Source organism: Vipera berus, assembly GCF_964194415.1.
Source record: "Vipera berus genome assembly, chromosome: Z".
NCBI classification, from domain to species: domain Eukaryota; kingdom Metazoa; phylum Chordata; class Lepidosauria; order Squamata; family Viperidae; genus Vipera; species Vipera berus.
In genome coordinates, this window is record NC_138205.1 from 20125199 (window position 1) to 20141873 (window position 16675).

Sequence of the window (16675 nt, forward strand, 5' to 3'; positions counted from 1 at the left end):
GAATGGCAGATTCAAACACAGAAAGAAAAGCCCTATAATAAATGAGGGTCTGACAGGTATTGTATGGTCCTCTCTGGATATCCCATTTACCAATGGAGTAGTTGCATGCTGCACCGGCTGGAATTTCTCTGTCTTAAAAAGAACATCCCTGTAGACCATGTGACAACAGTTCAGTTATAAGATTATTAGGCCCAGGCCGTGTGCATATTCCTTTAGCACAGGGGTCTTCAAACTTGGCAACTTTAAGATTTGTGGACTTCAATTCCCAGAATTCCTTTCAACTCCCAGCATGGCTGACTGAGGCATTCTGGAAGTTGAAGTCCACAAGTCTTAAAGTTGCCAAGTTTGAAGACCTTTGCTTTAGCAGGAATGACATTTCATTCAGATTAGGCTACCTTCTTTATTCTCAAGCCGAAGAATCATCTGTCCAGAGCATCCATGTGTTTCAGACAGTACCCAGATTAAAAATGTCCAACTTACAGACAGCAGTCGGAAGTAGTAGTATGTGTGTTCACTGCCTTGAATTATTTATAAAGTAATAAACACAGGATAAAAATCTAATAAACAAACTTGTACTTGGGAATGGATCGCCTGTTTCTCAAAATGGTGGACAGCATTCTCCTTCTTCAAGGTGATGAACCACTGAAGCTGCACATTCGTGAACTGCTGAAGCCATCCATTTTTAATGTATAGTTTGCCAGTTCAAGGAAGGAGAACACTGTCTATTGTTTTTAGTAATAGTCCATTCTTAAATACGACATACATACAAATTTGAAAAAGACCTGGGGATGGATCTTGTTTTTAAACTGGAGAAATTCTGTACTGAAGATTCAGTTTCATTTTATTAGCCCTCATTCACTTCAGGCAATTGTGAGACACCTAGATAGCCCTTCCTGTTTTAGGGGAACGTATGCTGAGGAAGTTGACTACCATTTGCACACTGATTACATCAGGTACCTGCATGACCATCTCTTATATAGGAGCAAAACTAGAACTGTAGCACTCTATAGTGCAACCACTGTAAGGATGTAGTAACTTTCCACTTTCACTGTAACTTACTTCCCACTCACAGAGCGCCTCCACTAATACTCCATGATCAGTAATGTCAAAAGATCTACATGAATCTGTGTAATAGCACTTTCTGAGGAAGGAAGCAACCAAACCATTTCAGTGCTCCATTAGATCTGAAACCAAACTACAAAAGGTATCATTTGAGTCCCTGCATCACAATGTATGTTTGACATTGTCTTGTTCAGGAACCTATGGCTCTGGTGCATCCATAAACACAACAGACAAAACGCCACGATCCCAAATCCCTAATCTCTACCCACACTGACACGAAACACCATCAGTTCTATTGGAGCAATACAAGAATCATCAGCCATGCTACCACCCGCCACACTCGCAAGTATATCGAAGCCTGGCATTCCACAAGCAATTCCATCAACAGACACATTGACCCACAACCAGCCTATGAACCCCTCAGAATCCAAATCAATCACACAGCCAACCAGAGACAGCACTGACCCTCAGCCGATCCACGCAACCCTCCCCCAACCAGCACTTCATCTCCCAATGACCCTCACCCGATGTGACCTCCCCATCACAAGACCCACTACAAGACCTTCACTTGACACAACCCACACCTGACACATCACAAGACACTGACCTGATATGATCCTGACCTGACCTAACCTCACCATCACAAGTCCTACTGACCACATGAAGAACACCAACACTGACATTCCCTAAATTCTGCTGAGGATGTTTACCTAGCCTGGTAACTAAACATTCGGAAAACAACCTACAAGCTCGGGAGAACAAACCTCCACCCTCATCCTACACTCGAGCTACAGATATTCTCCACTATCACAAAGACAACAGTTTCTGTTAAGTTGTGATATATAATTTGAAAATAAAATGAGGATGATTTTTATCCTCAAATTGCTTTAAATGCTACTGTAATTGCACAGTGACAGAGATATCAGTCTCATTTTCAGCAGAGAAATTAGGGGTTAGGAAGAACACAAAAGGGAATTCCCAGGAGTCGGGTTGGAGGTGATAGGCGGCATTTTAGAATAGGTGGGGGATGTTTTAAGAATTTAAATTAGAATATGCAGAAGTGAGAAGAAGTGAGAAAGTTTTGTGTAGGATTATAAAGGAGAACAAGAAAGGAGTGAGAAGCAGCTATGTAAATCTCATTGTCAGATTGCTGATTATAAAAAAGGGGTTTGATGTCCCTTAATGAGATTTACATAGCTGCTTCTTGTTTCTTTTGTATCGTCTTCTATACTGTAAAAGACTGAAGAGGAAATAGATTCAGATAATTTATTCTCGTTAAAGTTTTTAGTTCTTATAACCAAAAATTAAATAGATGCAGTGTTTCTGAAAGTTACCAGTCTGTAGAAAACTTTTAACTTTTATTCAGTGTGGTAAATCTAGATTTTCCCTCAAGATAAATCTGCTCCCTGTCGCCCCCTGCCCCCCAAATGGAGAATTTGCTCACTCCTCCCCCCCCCCCAAATCCGGAGCTATTTCATGAGAACTAGCTTTTCTTTCCCAGCCACAAACCACCATTCTGTTTGTTTAGAGAGGGAGAAAAAAAAAGTTTCAAATTTACCAGGACATTTTGGAAAGCATCTAAATTATATGTGCTTATGTCAGTTTGAATAATTCTAGAAAACCACCATTAGGACAAGAAGAATGCACACTTTGAGGCGGCTTGAATCTCCCTGACCAAAATGGAAAAAAATGGGGTTTGAAAAGCACATTGTGCTGGGGAATGTTTGGCTCTAAAGAAGCATTTTTCTCTCTCGGTGGCAATGAATATTTATTAAGTTTCTGAACATGACACCAAAAGTAGTTCCAGAACAGGCAAGGACTTAATCTATCTCCCCTTCTGTTACTTTCCCTTCATTTTCAAGCAAAAATTGTTTCCTCCACCTCCCACTATTATTTCTCCTTCTCCTTCTCCCTCCTCCTCCTCCTCCTTCTTCCTCTTCTTCTCCTTCTTTATCCTCCTGCTTCTTCTCTTCCCCCCCTCTCTCGCACACACACACCATAATTCAGAAATGTAGTGCTCCACAGAATTTACTTTGGTATATCAATTAAAATTGTGCATGGGTCCTATCCTCAAGGTTATCAGCCAAAAGTATAAACGCACAAAAGAAGGGAAGGGAGATCAGTTCGACATTGCCAAAACAAACTGGTAAATTCTTTACAGAACATTCTATCCTGATGAGGCCAGGTTGAATTTTTTCAAAGACTATCCTCTTCAGACGTAGTTGCTGAGGCAATTATTGGTGCCTTGTAACCCTTTCTCCAGTACTATTATCAGTGGTAGTTTTACCTTGGAACAGAAAGTTTTACTTTTGGATTCGGAAAGCAGGTTCCCTTTGTGACCAGTGACCAAGCTGGTTTTCCATTTGCTGTTGCCATTTACTGGGAAGAAAAAGGCCCAATTTCCATTCTTCATCCTGCAAATTACATCCACACTGAGCTGAGGAAATGATCCTTAAACGTCTAACCTGGTTGAACCTACATTTTGAATTAGATGTCAGTCCCTGGTTTGGAGGCACCGCTAGTTTGTCCAGGCAATAAAAAGTAATATATAGAACAATGGTTCTCAAATTTGGCAACTTTAAGAGGTGTGGACTTCAACTCCCAGAATTCCCCAGCCAGTATGCTGGCTTGGAATTCTGGGAATTGAAGTCCACACATCTTAAAAATTGCCATGGTTAAGAAACACTGATACAAAGGGAGGAAGCATCTTGCAATTCTCTGAATTTGTGGAATGTTTCTGTTTTTCCAAATTGGGGTTTTAGAGCCAGGATTGTGCTCCTGAATTAATTTCAACAAATTGTTTTGGGTGGGTTGTCCATTCGTTTAACCTTTTTGTCACTGTTTGTTTTCTAGATTGGCTTCTTGAAGGACATCCTCCAGCATGTGTGTGTACATAAATCATATTATATCTGCAGTTCATTAAGCCAAATAAATAGTATTTTTCTCTCACTTAAAGTTCTGCTATTAATGAATGGTGTATACAGTGACCCAAAACACATTATGACTGAAGATAGATAAGTCCATTGAAATACCTGCTAAATGTATAATCAAAAACATCTTATGTTGTGCTAATACTACACATACACACACATATAACACAAATTTTTGAGAGATATTTAGGACACGCTAATGCCTCTGTAGTTGCATGACAGTGTGAGAGCAAAAAGCTGTTTGTGTATACTAAATACCTGATGTGTGAGCGTACATTTCCTAGCAAACAAGGGACTTATTGTCAATGTGCAAAGATTCCATACATTTAGAACCGTATACTTAAACTTTTTCTAGTACTACACTTGAAAAGAGTTCTAGATCGGGGATCTGCTGTGTACACTTCTAATCAAGCAGAGACTAGTATTGAGGTGTGTGAATTTGCAAAGAGCATAAGTTCCAGATCACAGCGTGTCCCTGTGTACACATTGGTGTGTTTGGGTCTCATACTGTCTCCCTTGATGGAGAAATCCAAAGCAGACTTAGAAATAGCTGGAGACCCTGAGGGTGAATCCCATCAAGATCTTCTGTCTGAGGAATCTGCTACTCGCCCTACCTGGGGATCAAAGGCTCAGTATATTCTTGCCCAGGTTGGCTTTTCTGTTGGACTCGGCAATGTCTGGCGTTTCCCCTACCTGTGTCATCAAAATGGTGGAGGTGAGTTGACTTGGGCAGTTCTGCCAAACTTGGGACTTGGATTCTACTGCAAGATTCTCCCCCTTTTTTCTAAGAAATTGTGGCTTCTCACATGTGACTCTGAAGTAGCAGCTTATAAAGCTGTTCTTTATCATTTGTGTATCTTTATCCTTTTACTACTGTATATGCACGTAATATCTAAAACTTACATACATAGTCCCCTGTAAATGGAAAAGGAATGATTTTCTGAATTAAAGTACACATTTGAGAAATAGCAAACAGATCCCTTTAGCAATTTGGCCGAAAGCACCAACTGAAGTGGTGCATTTATTCCAGAATACATTCTCTACCATTTAGATACTTATTTTTTCTGGCACCAAACAGTATTGTGTGAAGTTGATCCTTTTGAGAGTGAAGAAAATTATCTCCCTCTCTAAAACATTTGGAAATAATATTTTTAAACATTCTCCTTTTGATGGCAACAACCAATCTATCACACACGTGATCCATTTCATCAGGTTTAAAATGGTTCAACACTTTAAGGCAGTGGTCTCCAATTTTTCGGGCTGGGCGGCCTGATGGGGGAGGGGGAGGGAATGGTTCTGTGTGGGCGGCAAGCGCATGCATGCACAGCCCACTGCTCACACAGATGGAGCTTCAGGCACAAGTATTGCTTGCGCGACTCACTTCCGAACAGGCCAGGGCCCGGTAGTGGGCGGCGGCCCAGGAATTGGGGAGCCGTTCTTTAAGGGGTATAAATGTCTGGTTAAATAATCTTGCCAGGTGCTTAAGAAAAAAAAAGTAGCACAGAAAGACAACAGAGACATAAATGCAAGAGACCTTCAGAATGTGATCCATAAGCTATATTCGTCTCTTAAAGAGAAATGAAGGCCGGCAGCTTATTTAAAGTGGAAGATCCATTCTTTAGCAATCAAGGCCAAGATTTGGGGTTTGCTTAACCTGCTTACAGCCAGTTTGGTGTAGTGATTAAGACACTAATCTAGAAAGCAGGAGACCCTGAGTTCTAGTCCCACTTTAGGCACAAAGCCAGCTGGGTGACTCGGGTCATTCACTCTCGTGTCAACCCTGGGAAGAAATCAATGGCAAAAAAAAAAATCCTGCCAAGAAAATTGCAGGGATTTGTCCAGGCGCTCGCCGGGAGTCAAAAACTGACTTAAAAGGACACATACCAAAAAACCAAACTGGCACATCGTCTTTCCCCTTAGTTCAGCCTGATTCAGGAGACTCATTTGTGAAATAATTGCCATAGTGGCTGGAATCCCTAAAATATTGCCTTTTGCTGGACAGGTTCTTTTCTGCTGCTATACCTGCTCCTCCTCGTCGTCATTGGGATCCCTCTCTTCTTCCTGGAGCTGGCAGCTGGGCAGATTATCCGACAGGGCAGCATTGGCGTCTGGAAGCACATCAGCCCCCGCCTAGTAGGCATCGGCTTTGCAAGCTGTGTGGTGAGTGCCATGTCACTGTTCTTCTGAGTCTGATATTTGTTCATATGTCTTGAAAAAATGTGTGTCAGAAAAAAATATTAATTGGCTAATCTTTCCAGCAATCAAAAGGAACTTTTGATTCTTTTAACCTATTTATTTATGAAATTTGTTTGCTGCCCATCTTGCCAGCCTACAGCCTATATGTCTTCCCTTACCTGTGACCCCATTTTCTTTGTTACCTCCTGGGAGGAGACTTCGTAGCATGCGAAGCAGAACGACTAGATTCCCTAATAGCCTTATACCATATAGCCGGGGTGGCAAACCTATGGTACGCGTGCCACAGGTGGCACGCAGAGCCCTCTCTGTGGGCACGCGTCCCGGTGCCCCAGTCCTTCAGCTGGGTTTTATAAAACCTTTTCGCTTTAGGCCTCTGCCGCCATGTGCAAAAAAACCCAGTTTCAATCAATCAACTTCAACTTCTAGAGGGAAAAAAAAGGATCTCGCAAAGTTAGAATTGATTGATTGAACTTTTTAGTCCCACCCACTCTGCCGTTACCACCGCAGCCATGCCCACCCAATGGGCTACGCCCACCCAATGGGCCACGCCCCCCGGCACCTGGCGATACATAAGTGGGTTTTGGGTTGCAGTTTGGGCACTCTGTCTCTAAAAGGTTCGCCATCACTGCCATATAGTATTAATCTTGTTAACTCTTAAGACTCTTTTTTTCTGCTAACGTATTCTAAATGTATTTATATATGTGTGGGGGGGGTGTACATGTGTGTATGATGGACAAGTCAAAGCAGAGAGTTCTGACAAAATGTGATCCACTGGAGAAGGAAATGGCAACCCACTCCAGTATCTTTGCCATGAAAACCACATGGACAGTACCAAAAGGCAAAACGATATGACGCTGGAAGATGAGCCCCTCAGGTCGGAAGGCGTCCAATATGCTACTGGGGAAGAGCAGAGGGCTAGTACTAGTAGCGCCCGAAAGAATGAAGCGACTGGGCCAAAGCCGAAAGCACGCTCAGCTGCGGATGCATCATACATACATACATACATACATACATACATACATACATACATACATACTTTTGAGATCAGACTTCAGAATTTCATTTTTAAATGTGTGCCAGTGTGTTCATAGAAAAAAGTGACAATAAAGGTTATCTTATCTATTGGGCGGAAATGTTTACCCTCTGCCACCTACAAGCATACTCTTATGGTCTAAAAAAGAGACTACAAATAGTTCTCGACTTACAACTGGTTGCTTTGCAACAGTTCAAAATTACAGTGGCCACTCAACCTACTTCTGAAGTTGTAAAAGCCAGGAAGGCTCCCTGTGGTCATTTGAACACATTTTCGGTGTGCTCAGCAGTAAGCCTGCATTTAGAGCCATTTGCAGTGTCCCACGATCACACGACCACAATTTGCAAAGTTTTTTTTTTTTTGCTGAAATCTGACGTTTATTTCCAAATTCTAACAAAAAACAACCCATAGCAAGCAATGGGTTTGCTTTGCGACCGCTGCGTCTTCAAATGTTTTCGGATTGTGATTGTTTGTAATGTAACAGAAGGGAAAGAACGTATGACTGGTGAATTCTTTTATTAAAAATATTTAATATGAATTAATGAAAACATAGATGAAATCAAACCTAATTTAGTTTTTAGTTTGGACGACTCCCTACAGTTTGGAGTGTAATCCTCAACCTGGAAAAGCTTAGAATGGCCACTGCCTCAGTCTGAAAAAAAAGTTGCATGGTCTCTGTTTTGGAGAAAAGGAACATTTCAGAAGGAGTTTACCATGTTCTAAACACATTTCTTTTCAAACGTTTTTGACATCATCTGTAGTTTATGGTTTCTCTTCTTCAAAGCAATTGTATCCATGTCCAGGGACAATATGGAACACTGATTCATTTTGCTTTCTTTTTAGGTGTGTTCTTTTGTTGCCCTATATTATAATGTCATTATGGCATGGAGTCTTTTCTACTTGGGTAATTCTTTCCAGTTTCCCCTTCCGTGGAGTAGTTGCCCAGGAGCAGAAAATGAAACAGGTGCAGGTAAGTCAGAACACAGGAAACAATAGGCATTTGTGGCTTTTTTCGGTTTTTTTTTTTTTTTATAAAATTTTTTATTAATTTTATTATTTAAAAACATTGGACACAGTACCAGCGAGCTGACAAACCTTTTTGTCTACAATGTTTAAATATATATATATACATGTATATATGTACATCAAAAATACACTTAAATACACTTAGATTACAAATCGATAAAATACCACAATATTTAAAACAGTGAGTTAGTCTGTAAAACCTAATAGAGACCTTTCTTTTTATCCATCCAAAGATACAATTTGTTCCAAATTCTATAATAGTCTGATTGGTCTTTATTCTTTAATTCCAAAGTTAATTTGTCCATTTCAGCGCAATCCCAAATTTTCCTAATAACCTCTTTTTGTCCTGGGATCTCATTCTTTTTCCATTTTTGCGCAAATGATAATCTAGCTGCTGTGATAATATGGATCGTTAAGTATAGCACATCTTTAGGATATTTCTCTTTCGTGATTCCCAACAAGAAAAGTTCTGGACTAAACTCCAGATCTTGATTCAATATTTCTTTCAGCCAAATCCAAATCATTCTCCAAAATTTTTGTGTTTTACTGCAAGACCACCACGTGTGGAAGTATGTTCCTATCTCTTCAGAACACTTCCAACATTTGGGAGATGCTGTTGTGTACATTTTTGCTAAGCGAGCTGGGGGAAGATGCCATCGGTAAAACATTTTAAATAAATTTTCTTTATACGATGAGGCCAGTGTTATCCTTTTATTTCTATCCCAAATTGTTTGCCAAGTATCTAGGTCGATGTTATGTCCTAAATTGTTAGCCCAGGTCAACATGGGGTCTTTCACTTGCTCTTCAAACAGCTTATATCCCAAAAGTAATTTATAAAAATTCCTTATTTGTTTAGAGTCCGGTCCCAATAATATTTTGTCCAATGCTGTTTCAGAGGTATATATCCCCCATTCATTTTTATCCTTCCTAAATCTCGATTGGATTTGTAAGTAGGCCCACCAATCGAGTTTTATACCTTGTAATTCTAGTTCATTCCTAAGTTTCAATTCCCCCTCCTCATTCAGAATATCCTTGTATGAGATTATGTTACCCAAATCAAACAGATTTGGGTAAACTATCGCTTCAAGGGTGGATAGCCAGACCGGAATTTTGGTGTAATTGTGAGATCTAATTTTTTTCCAAGTATTAAGTAGCGCTTGCCTGATCCGATGTCTTTGAAAATGCGAGAAAAGACCTTGTTTCTCCGTCCATAGGAAAGCATGCCAGCCATATTGCAAATCGTGACCCTCTAAAGTTAATAGTCTTCTATTTCTCAAGATTACCCATTCTCTAATCCAGCTCAGGGCCGCGGCATGGTAATATAATTCCCAGTCTGGCAATCCAAAACCCCCATTTTCCTTCGTGTCCTGTAAATATTTCAATTTAATTCTTGGTTTTTTCCCCTGCCAAATAAAACTTAGTGATAATTTATCCAAATTTCGAAAAAATTTAGAGTCGAGTTGAATTGGGATATTCTGAAACAGAAACAGGATTTTAGGCAGAATATTCATCTTAATGACAGCGATTCTTCCCAATAATGAGAGTTTTAGGTTTCCCCATCTTTCCAGATCACCTTTTATTTGGTTCACTACATTATCATAATTATCCTTTTTGAGTGAAGTGCATCTAGCCGTAATGTTAATCCCTAGATATTTTATTTTCTTGACTATTTCTATATCCATGATTCCGGCCAGACTACCTTTTTGTTTATTGGTCATATTTTTAACAATCATCTTGGTCTTATTTCTATTTATTCGCAGTCCGGCAACCTCACCATATTTAGATAATTCTTCCAATAGCTTTGGTCCCGTCTGACATGGATCCTCCATAATAAAAACCAGATCGTCCGCGAAAGCTTGCAATTTAAAGGTTTCCTTTTTAATGGTTAATCCTTTTATCTTTGGGTCATTTCTTATAGTTCTCGTTAATACTTCAAGAGTCAATATAAAGAGCAATGGTGATAGGGGGCAGCCTTGCCGTGTTCCCTTTTGAATTTGAAACTTGCTAGATGCTTCCCCATTAATAATTATTTTTGCTTCCTGATTGTCATAAATTGCCCTAATTATATTTATGAATTTTTCACCCATATTCATAAAGCTAAGCTGTTGGCACAAAAAAGACCATTTAACGTTGTCAAATGCCTTTTGGGCGTCTAAGAAAAGTAATGCCATCTGTTGTTCGCTATGTAATTCATAGTACTCCAATGTATCTAATATTATTCTAATGTTGTGCTTAGTGTGTCTCTTAGTGAGAAAACCATTCTGATCTGCATGTATGAAATCATTCAGAAATCGTTTCAATCGTTCCGCTATAATTGATGTAAATATCTTGTAGTCCGAGTTAAGAAGTGATATGGGTCTGTAATTTTGGATTAATGTATGGTCCGTGTTATCTTTCGGGATAAGGGTTATGTTTGCCTCTAGCCAAGATTTAGGCGTCCTTGCGCCTTCTAATACTGCGTTAAATACCTCCACTAGGGGTTGAGCTAGGATATTTTGTAATTCTTTATAAATTTCTGATGGAAGACCGTCGGGTCCCGATGCTTTATTATTCTTTTGTGCATTAATAGCTTTTATCACCTCAGATAGTCGAATTTCCTCATTTAACATATTTCTGGTATCTTCTGTGACCTTGGGTAGTTTGGCTCTTTGAAAATATTCCTCCATTTTCTCCACACTTGCCTGACTATCTTCTTTGTATAAACGTTCATAAAATTCCTGGGCTATAATTTTTTTTTTTTCCTCCTGGTGGAATATTCTCCCTTCCTCATCTCGTAATTCGTGAATCCAGTTTTTCCCCTTTTGTTTTCCCAATTTATATGCTAGCCACCGGCCCGGTTTATTTGCATTTTCAAAAAAATTTTGTTTCGTGTTTCTCAATTGTTGGGCTAATTTCTCTTTGTCTAGAATGTTAAGTTTGTGTTTAATCAGATCCATAGATTGCTTGATATTCTCTTTTTGTGGATCTTGTTGGAGTATAACTTCTAAGCTCTTATATTCCTCTTCTAATCTTTCCCGTTGTTGTCTTTTCCCCTTATTTTTATATACCATATATGCCCTCGCTACCCCTCTCATCATTGCCTTAGCTGTATCCCAATTGTTTTGTACTGAGGTGTCTATAGCTTTATTTTCCTTAAAGAAAAAACTTAGTTCTCTCTCCATCTTAGATTTGAATTCGTCTTCTTTTAAAATTGCTCTTTGGAGCGTCCATCTGGGTATTTTTTTGGAGCCTTTCCAGATAAGTTTAATAGGATTATGATCTGCCCAAGTACCTGTCGCTATATGTACCTCGTCTATTTCTGAACTAATTTCTTTCGTCATCCATACCATGTCTATTCTAGACCATGAGCTATGTCGGTTGGAGTAATATGTATATTGTCTAGCCTTACGATTTCTTTCCCTCCAGACATCTTGGATATTTAGTTCCTCCGCCAAGTTGAGAAAAGATCTCGGTAGAGTTCTTCTCTTCTTTTTCCTAAGCGTCTTTCCCATATAATCCAAATTTGTATCTAGGATAGCATTAAAATCTCCTATTAAACAAATCTCCTCATAATCAATGCTACATATCTTATTGTGAAGTGTTTTGAAAAATTGTTCTTGGCTATGGTTTGGGGCATATATCTCTACCATCATGACCTTCCTGTGATTTATTATAACCTCAACTATCAGTATTCTACCCTCTTTATCGTTATAAATTTGTTTTGCAGTCAATTTTGGGTTTACATATAGTGCCACTCCTCTCTTTTTCTTGTGTCGGTCTAAGGAAACGAATAGGTTCCCTATTCTTGGTTGTACTAACAAATATTTTTGTTGTTCCTTTATATGGACTTCTTGTATTGCCACGATATCCAATTGTTGGTGAATAAGCCTATTAAAAAATTTCCGCCTTTTCACTGGCGAATTCAATCCATTAATATTCACAGACATAATACTACACTCACCTCCCTTCATCTTACTTATTTCTGGTTTTTGTGGATCTCGTGATTCGGGGCTCTCTCTCTTCCTTGTCTCTAGTTCCATGTTTCTCTGTTAACTCACCGGATTTGTTCCTTCTATCCTCTGTAGCTAAGATCTTCCCATCCATTGCCACACGTATTGTATCTCTTTCTCTTACCTCCCTTCCATCTTGATCTTCTAAATCTGCTTCCTCTTGGCTATGGAAGTGACGTTTATAGAAATCTTCTGCCTTCTCTATCGTGTCCAGTCTATGCCTTCTATCCTGCCACGTAACTAGAATACCCTCTGGAGTTAGCCATCTAAAGTTTACATTTTCTCTTATTAATTTAGATGTTAAAAATTGATAGCCGCGTCTCAGATCCCTCATCCTTTTAGGTATCTGTTTAAGGATGGTGATTGGTTGGCCCCGAAATTCTAATGGTTCCTCTCTAGATCTATGCAGAAGCTCATCCCGAATTGATTTTTTAACTAACCTTACATGTACTTCTTTTGGGAGGTTGTGCCTTCTCGCATAATTAGTTTGGACCCTGTATGTTTCATCAATTTCCGCCAGCATTTCCTCCTTCCCTACACCGAGTGCCTTTGCCATCAGTTCTGCCATCATGACCAACAGATCTTCCCCTCTTTTTTCTTGAACGTTTTGGAAGCGTAGATAATGAGCAGCCTTTTCTGCTTCCAGAAAAATAACTGTTGTTTCTAACTCCTTATTAGCCTGAAGGAGTGTTTCATTTAAATCATCTACTCTCTTTTCCTCTTTTTCCATTCTAGCTTCCATATCTTGAAGTCTTTGTTCATTTTTGACTAATTGTTGTTGAATCCCTTCAAATTTATCATCTATCGCTTGGATCTTCCCCTTTAATTCACCAGTGTCGTTTCTTATTTGGCCTATTTCTCTCTTCATCTCCTCGTGATTTTTGGCCATTGCCTCGTGTAGGTTTTGCAAAAGGGCATGTAAATCTTTAAAGGAATTCGAGTTAGATCTTTCCCTTTGCAGCATATCCTCTATAGATTTCTGATTGGAGGGACTTGAGGCCATCCCCTGTCCCTGTGCTGCCGCCTTTTTGCCAGCGCTAGGCTTAGTTGCTCCCGAAATGCTTGTCATGTTTCCCCAATTATAGCAGCGTTTTATCAATGTGTAATACCCTGAGTGTTATATAAACCTTTTAACTCTATGACAAAAGATATATAAAACAGTTACCACCAGATACTTATTACCAACTAAGCAATTTATATAATAGAATTCTATAGTATGAATATATTCAAAGTCACGTTCTTCTTCTTTTTTTTTTCCCCGTTTCCGGCGCAGAAATTGGCACCTTTTCCGTCTTCCTCTGCTGTCAAAGACCAGTAGGTGTCCCACTAAGCAAACCTCCAGTTACTAAATTGCTAAATCAAATGGCCGCCCGTGACAAGTAGAATAGAGTTTCAAAAGTTTCAAAAGTTCACGAATTCAAAATTTACCAGAATAGACCAGACTAGACCAAGCTGATCGCTTTCCACGCCCGACAATCCAGAGTTCAGTCTCTAAGGCTCCAAAGCTCAGACTTTGACCTGTTGTAGTTTATCTCCAGCTAAAATGCAGTCATATAGTCTTCGGCTTTCTTTCCCTTGCTGTTTTTGCCAAACGCCTCCCTCAAGACTTCTATCGCCGCTTATTCCCTCTCCATGAGGCACCCACTTCGAACCAGTACCTCTTTCACAAGCGCTTCCTATTTAATATTCGGATACACTCTCCGTCAGCTCCGCTCTACCGTTGTCCCGCTGCTTACGTGCTAGCTCCGTCCCTCTGTCAGATCTTCATGTCGGCCATTACTGGCCTCCTTCTCCCCGGTTCGCTCGCATCAGACTTTCTCCGGATCTTCAACACGAACCGCCGCTCATGAAGGTTCTCCGGGCTGCCTGCAACTTCGGATGTCCCTACAGGACCTCCTGAAGCTCCGAAAAGCCCCCGCGAACACTGGGTGAGAGGTTGTGCGTGGAGAGAGCTCCGTTCACACAGCCGCCCGCTCTGACAGTTGGCTCCGCCCCCGCTTTTTTTCGGTTTTGTGGCCTCTTTGTATCACAGAATTATGCTGCTTTTAACAAGGATTCCTGCACACAGTTCCCAACCATGAACGGTGTGGTGGAACAATGGTTTAACCAGCTCTTTCCCTCCCAACGTATGGCAAGTTTCAACTTCTCCTAAGGCTCTTTAAAATACTAATATCAAAATATCAGGAGTTGGTTGTGTGGTAGATAAACCCCAACTATGGTTTGATCATTATAGGTTGACTGTAACTCAGATGTATCTAGTCCATTGGCCAGATGTGGCCCTGGACAGCTAGTAATGCATTCCCACAAGCTTGTAATTTTTTTTACATTATTATGTGATTTATATACATTAATTATATTACATACTTTATATGTGGCCTAAGACAATTTCTCTTTATTCAGTGTGTGTAGCTAAAAGGTTGGACACCATGCTTTAGCTCAAAGGGAAAGCATATGTTTTTGACACAAAATTTCTAGATAGGCCTGAGAAAAAACACTTTTGAATCACAGAGAGCTGCTATAAAAAAGAGACAGACTCCTGGTCTGGTATAAGGTAGCCATATACAGTATAATCTTGCTAATCTACTATGAAAGAATATAGGAATGAAAAATTGTAAATAAACCAGTAGACTGAGCTGGGACACAGCAGTCTTTTGAATTCTTAAAAGATAATCAGGTATTAAAATTCGTCTCTTTAAAAGTTTATTCACCCAATTGCATGAAATGTCATCTCCTGGATGAAAGAAGGAGTTAAATAAGAATAGTTTCTACACTATATATCCTCCTTTACAAATTGTCTAAATAAATTAACAGTGATTCCCCAGAAGGACTGTGATACTTGGACTGCAAAAATCTAGGCAACCATTAGAATAATATTTCTCAATCATGGCAACTTTAAAATGAATGGACTTCAACTCTCAGAATATTCTCACCAACATGCTGGCTACAGGGAATTCTGGGAAATGAAGTTCACACTTGGCACTAGTCTAGTGAGAAACTGTATTACAGTATTGAAGATGCAAGTGACACAAAACTACAATTGCTGCCATCTAGTGGTCATGCAGATCTTTGTCGTTCAGATACATACAGTAAACACATTGCTATGTTATTCAGCACTCTTTTCCATGAACCAAGCTCTTTCAACAATGTTTAGTCATGAGCTGTTGTGTATTTACTAATTGTTATTACATTAAGTTAAACAGAAGTTACAGAGCTGAGGTAAAACCGCGGCAGCTTTTGACAGCTGTCAAAAGCTGCCGGGCGAAACCGCGCAAGCGCCAACCATTGACAGCTCAACACGCGCTACAGATGACAGCTCCGAGCTGTCAAAACCAAACGAACCCGATTGGCGGCGACCACGGCGCGGGAGCAGACTCACCCCGGATTGGTCGATCCGCCGGCAGCTGTCAGTATAAATAGATGTCATGTTCCCTTGTTCTTTGCCTGGTTCAGAATAAAAAGTTAAACTGTTAACTAGCTGTCTCGCCTGCTTCTTAGACAAAGCACTGGCGACGAGGATGGGATGCTGCTTGCTTAGCTGAAGTCACTACCTAAGGGGAGAAGAGATTTTTTCCCTTAGCTGAGCTGGTCACTTGCTGAAGTCACTGGAAGTCAAACTTCCATTCAACGCAAGCAGCGGCACCTCAATTACAGACAGCATGACGAACCACGGCCACATTCGAGAATTCGATACCCGCCACCCAGAAGGCTGGGAATCGCATCTGGGCCAGGTAGAAGGGTACCTGGTAGTTAAGAAGATCACAGATGACCGGGCCAAGGCGGCCGCCCTCCTCTGGCTCAGCGGCCCTGCTGTTTATGATGCCGCTGTGGGGATCTTCACCCCGGAGCCGGTCGCCACCATCTCCTATGCAGACCTCACTGAGGGGCTGAGTAAATACTTCATGCCCCTCAAGTCAGAACTCTACTGGAGAGTGAACTTCGCTCGGAAACTCCAGCTTCCTGACGAGCCAGCAAATGACTTCATAACCAGGGTCAGGCATGCCGCACGTCGGTGCCGGTTCCCGGATTTGGAAGACCGAATCCGGGACCAGATTGTCATAGGGCTCAAGGACGAACGGCTGAGGAAGAAGCTGATCGCCAAGCCTGAAATGACAATGACCGATGTGGCTAGAGAAGTCATCGCATACGAAGACTGCCACGGAGACGACCGACGGGTACCGGACAGCGGACCACGGGGGTCCGTGCACCAGGAAGACGGCAGGTTCAGCGGTTCTGAGGACGACGACGGTCCCACAGATATAGACGCGGTGCAACGGCGGTTCGAGAAACTGAGGATGCAACGCAACTACAAGGGGGGCCCTGCCAACAATCAGAGGGGGGCCAACTTCCCGACTAACAGGGCGAAGTGTGCCAGCTGCGGGGGAAGCCACCCTAGGGCAACGTGCCGGTTCCGCAGTGCCAAATGCCACGGGTGCGGGAAG

General features: G+C 40.9%; 1 protein-coding gene across 2 annotated transcripts in view; it reads left to right on the forward strand.

The window, feature by feature from the left end:
* LOC308677528 (sodium-dependent neutral amino acid transporter B(0)AT2-like) overlaps positions 1-16675 on the forward strand; it is a 48192-nt gene that overhangs the window by 13495 nt on the left and 18022 nt on the right. The window contains exons 3-5 of one of the 2 annotated variants that reach the window (XM_081344005.1): positions 3916-3947; positions 5995-6152; positions 8065-8191. In XM_081344005.1, the coding sequence (XP_081200131.1) occupies positions 3944-3947; positions 5995-6152; positions 8065-8191 (289 nt within the window). In that variant the 5' untranslated portion in view covers positions 3916-3943. Of the gene's footprint in view, positions 1-3915; positions 3948-4177; positions 4708-5994; positions 6153-8064; positions 8192-16675 lie in introns of those variants that run through there. The other variant, XM_081344004.1, reaches the window with a different exon arrangement.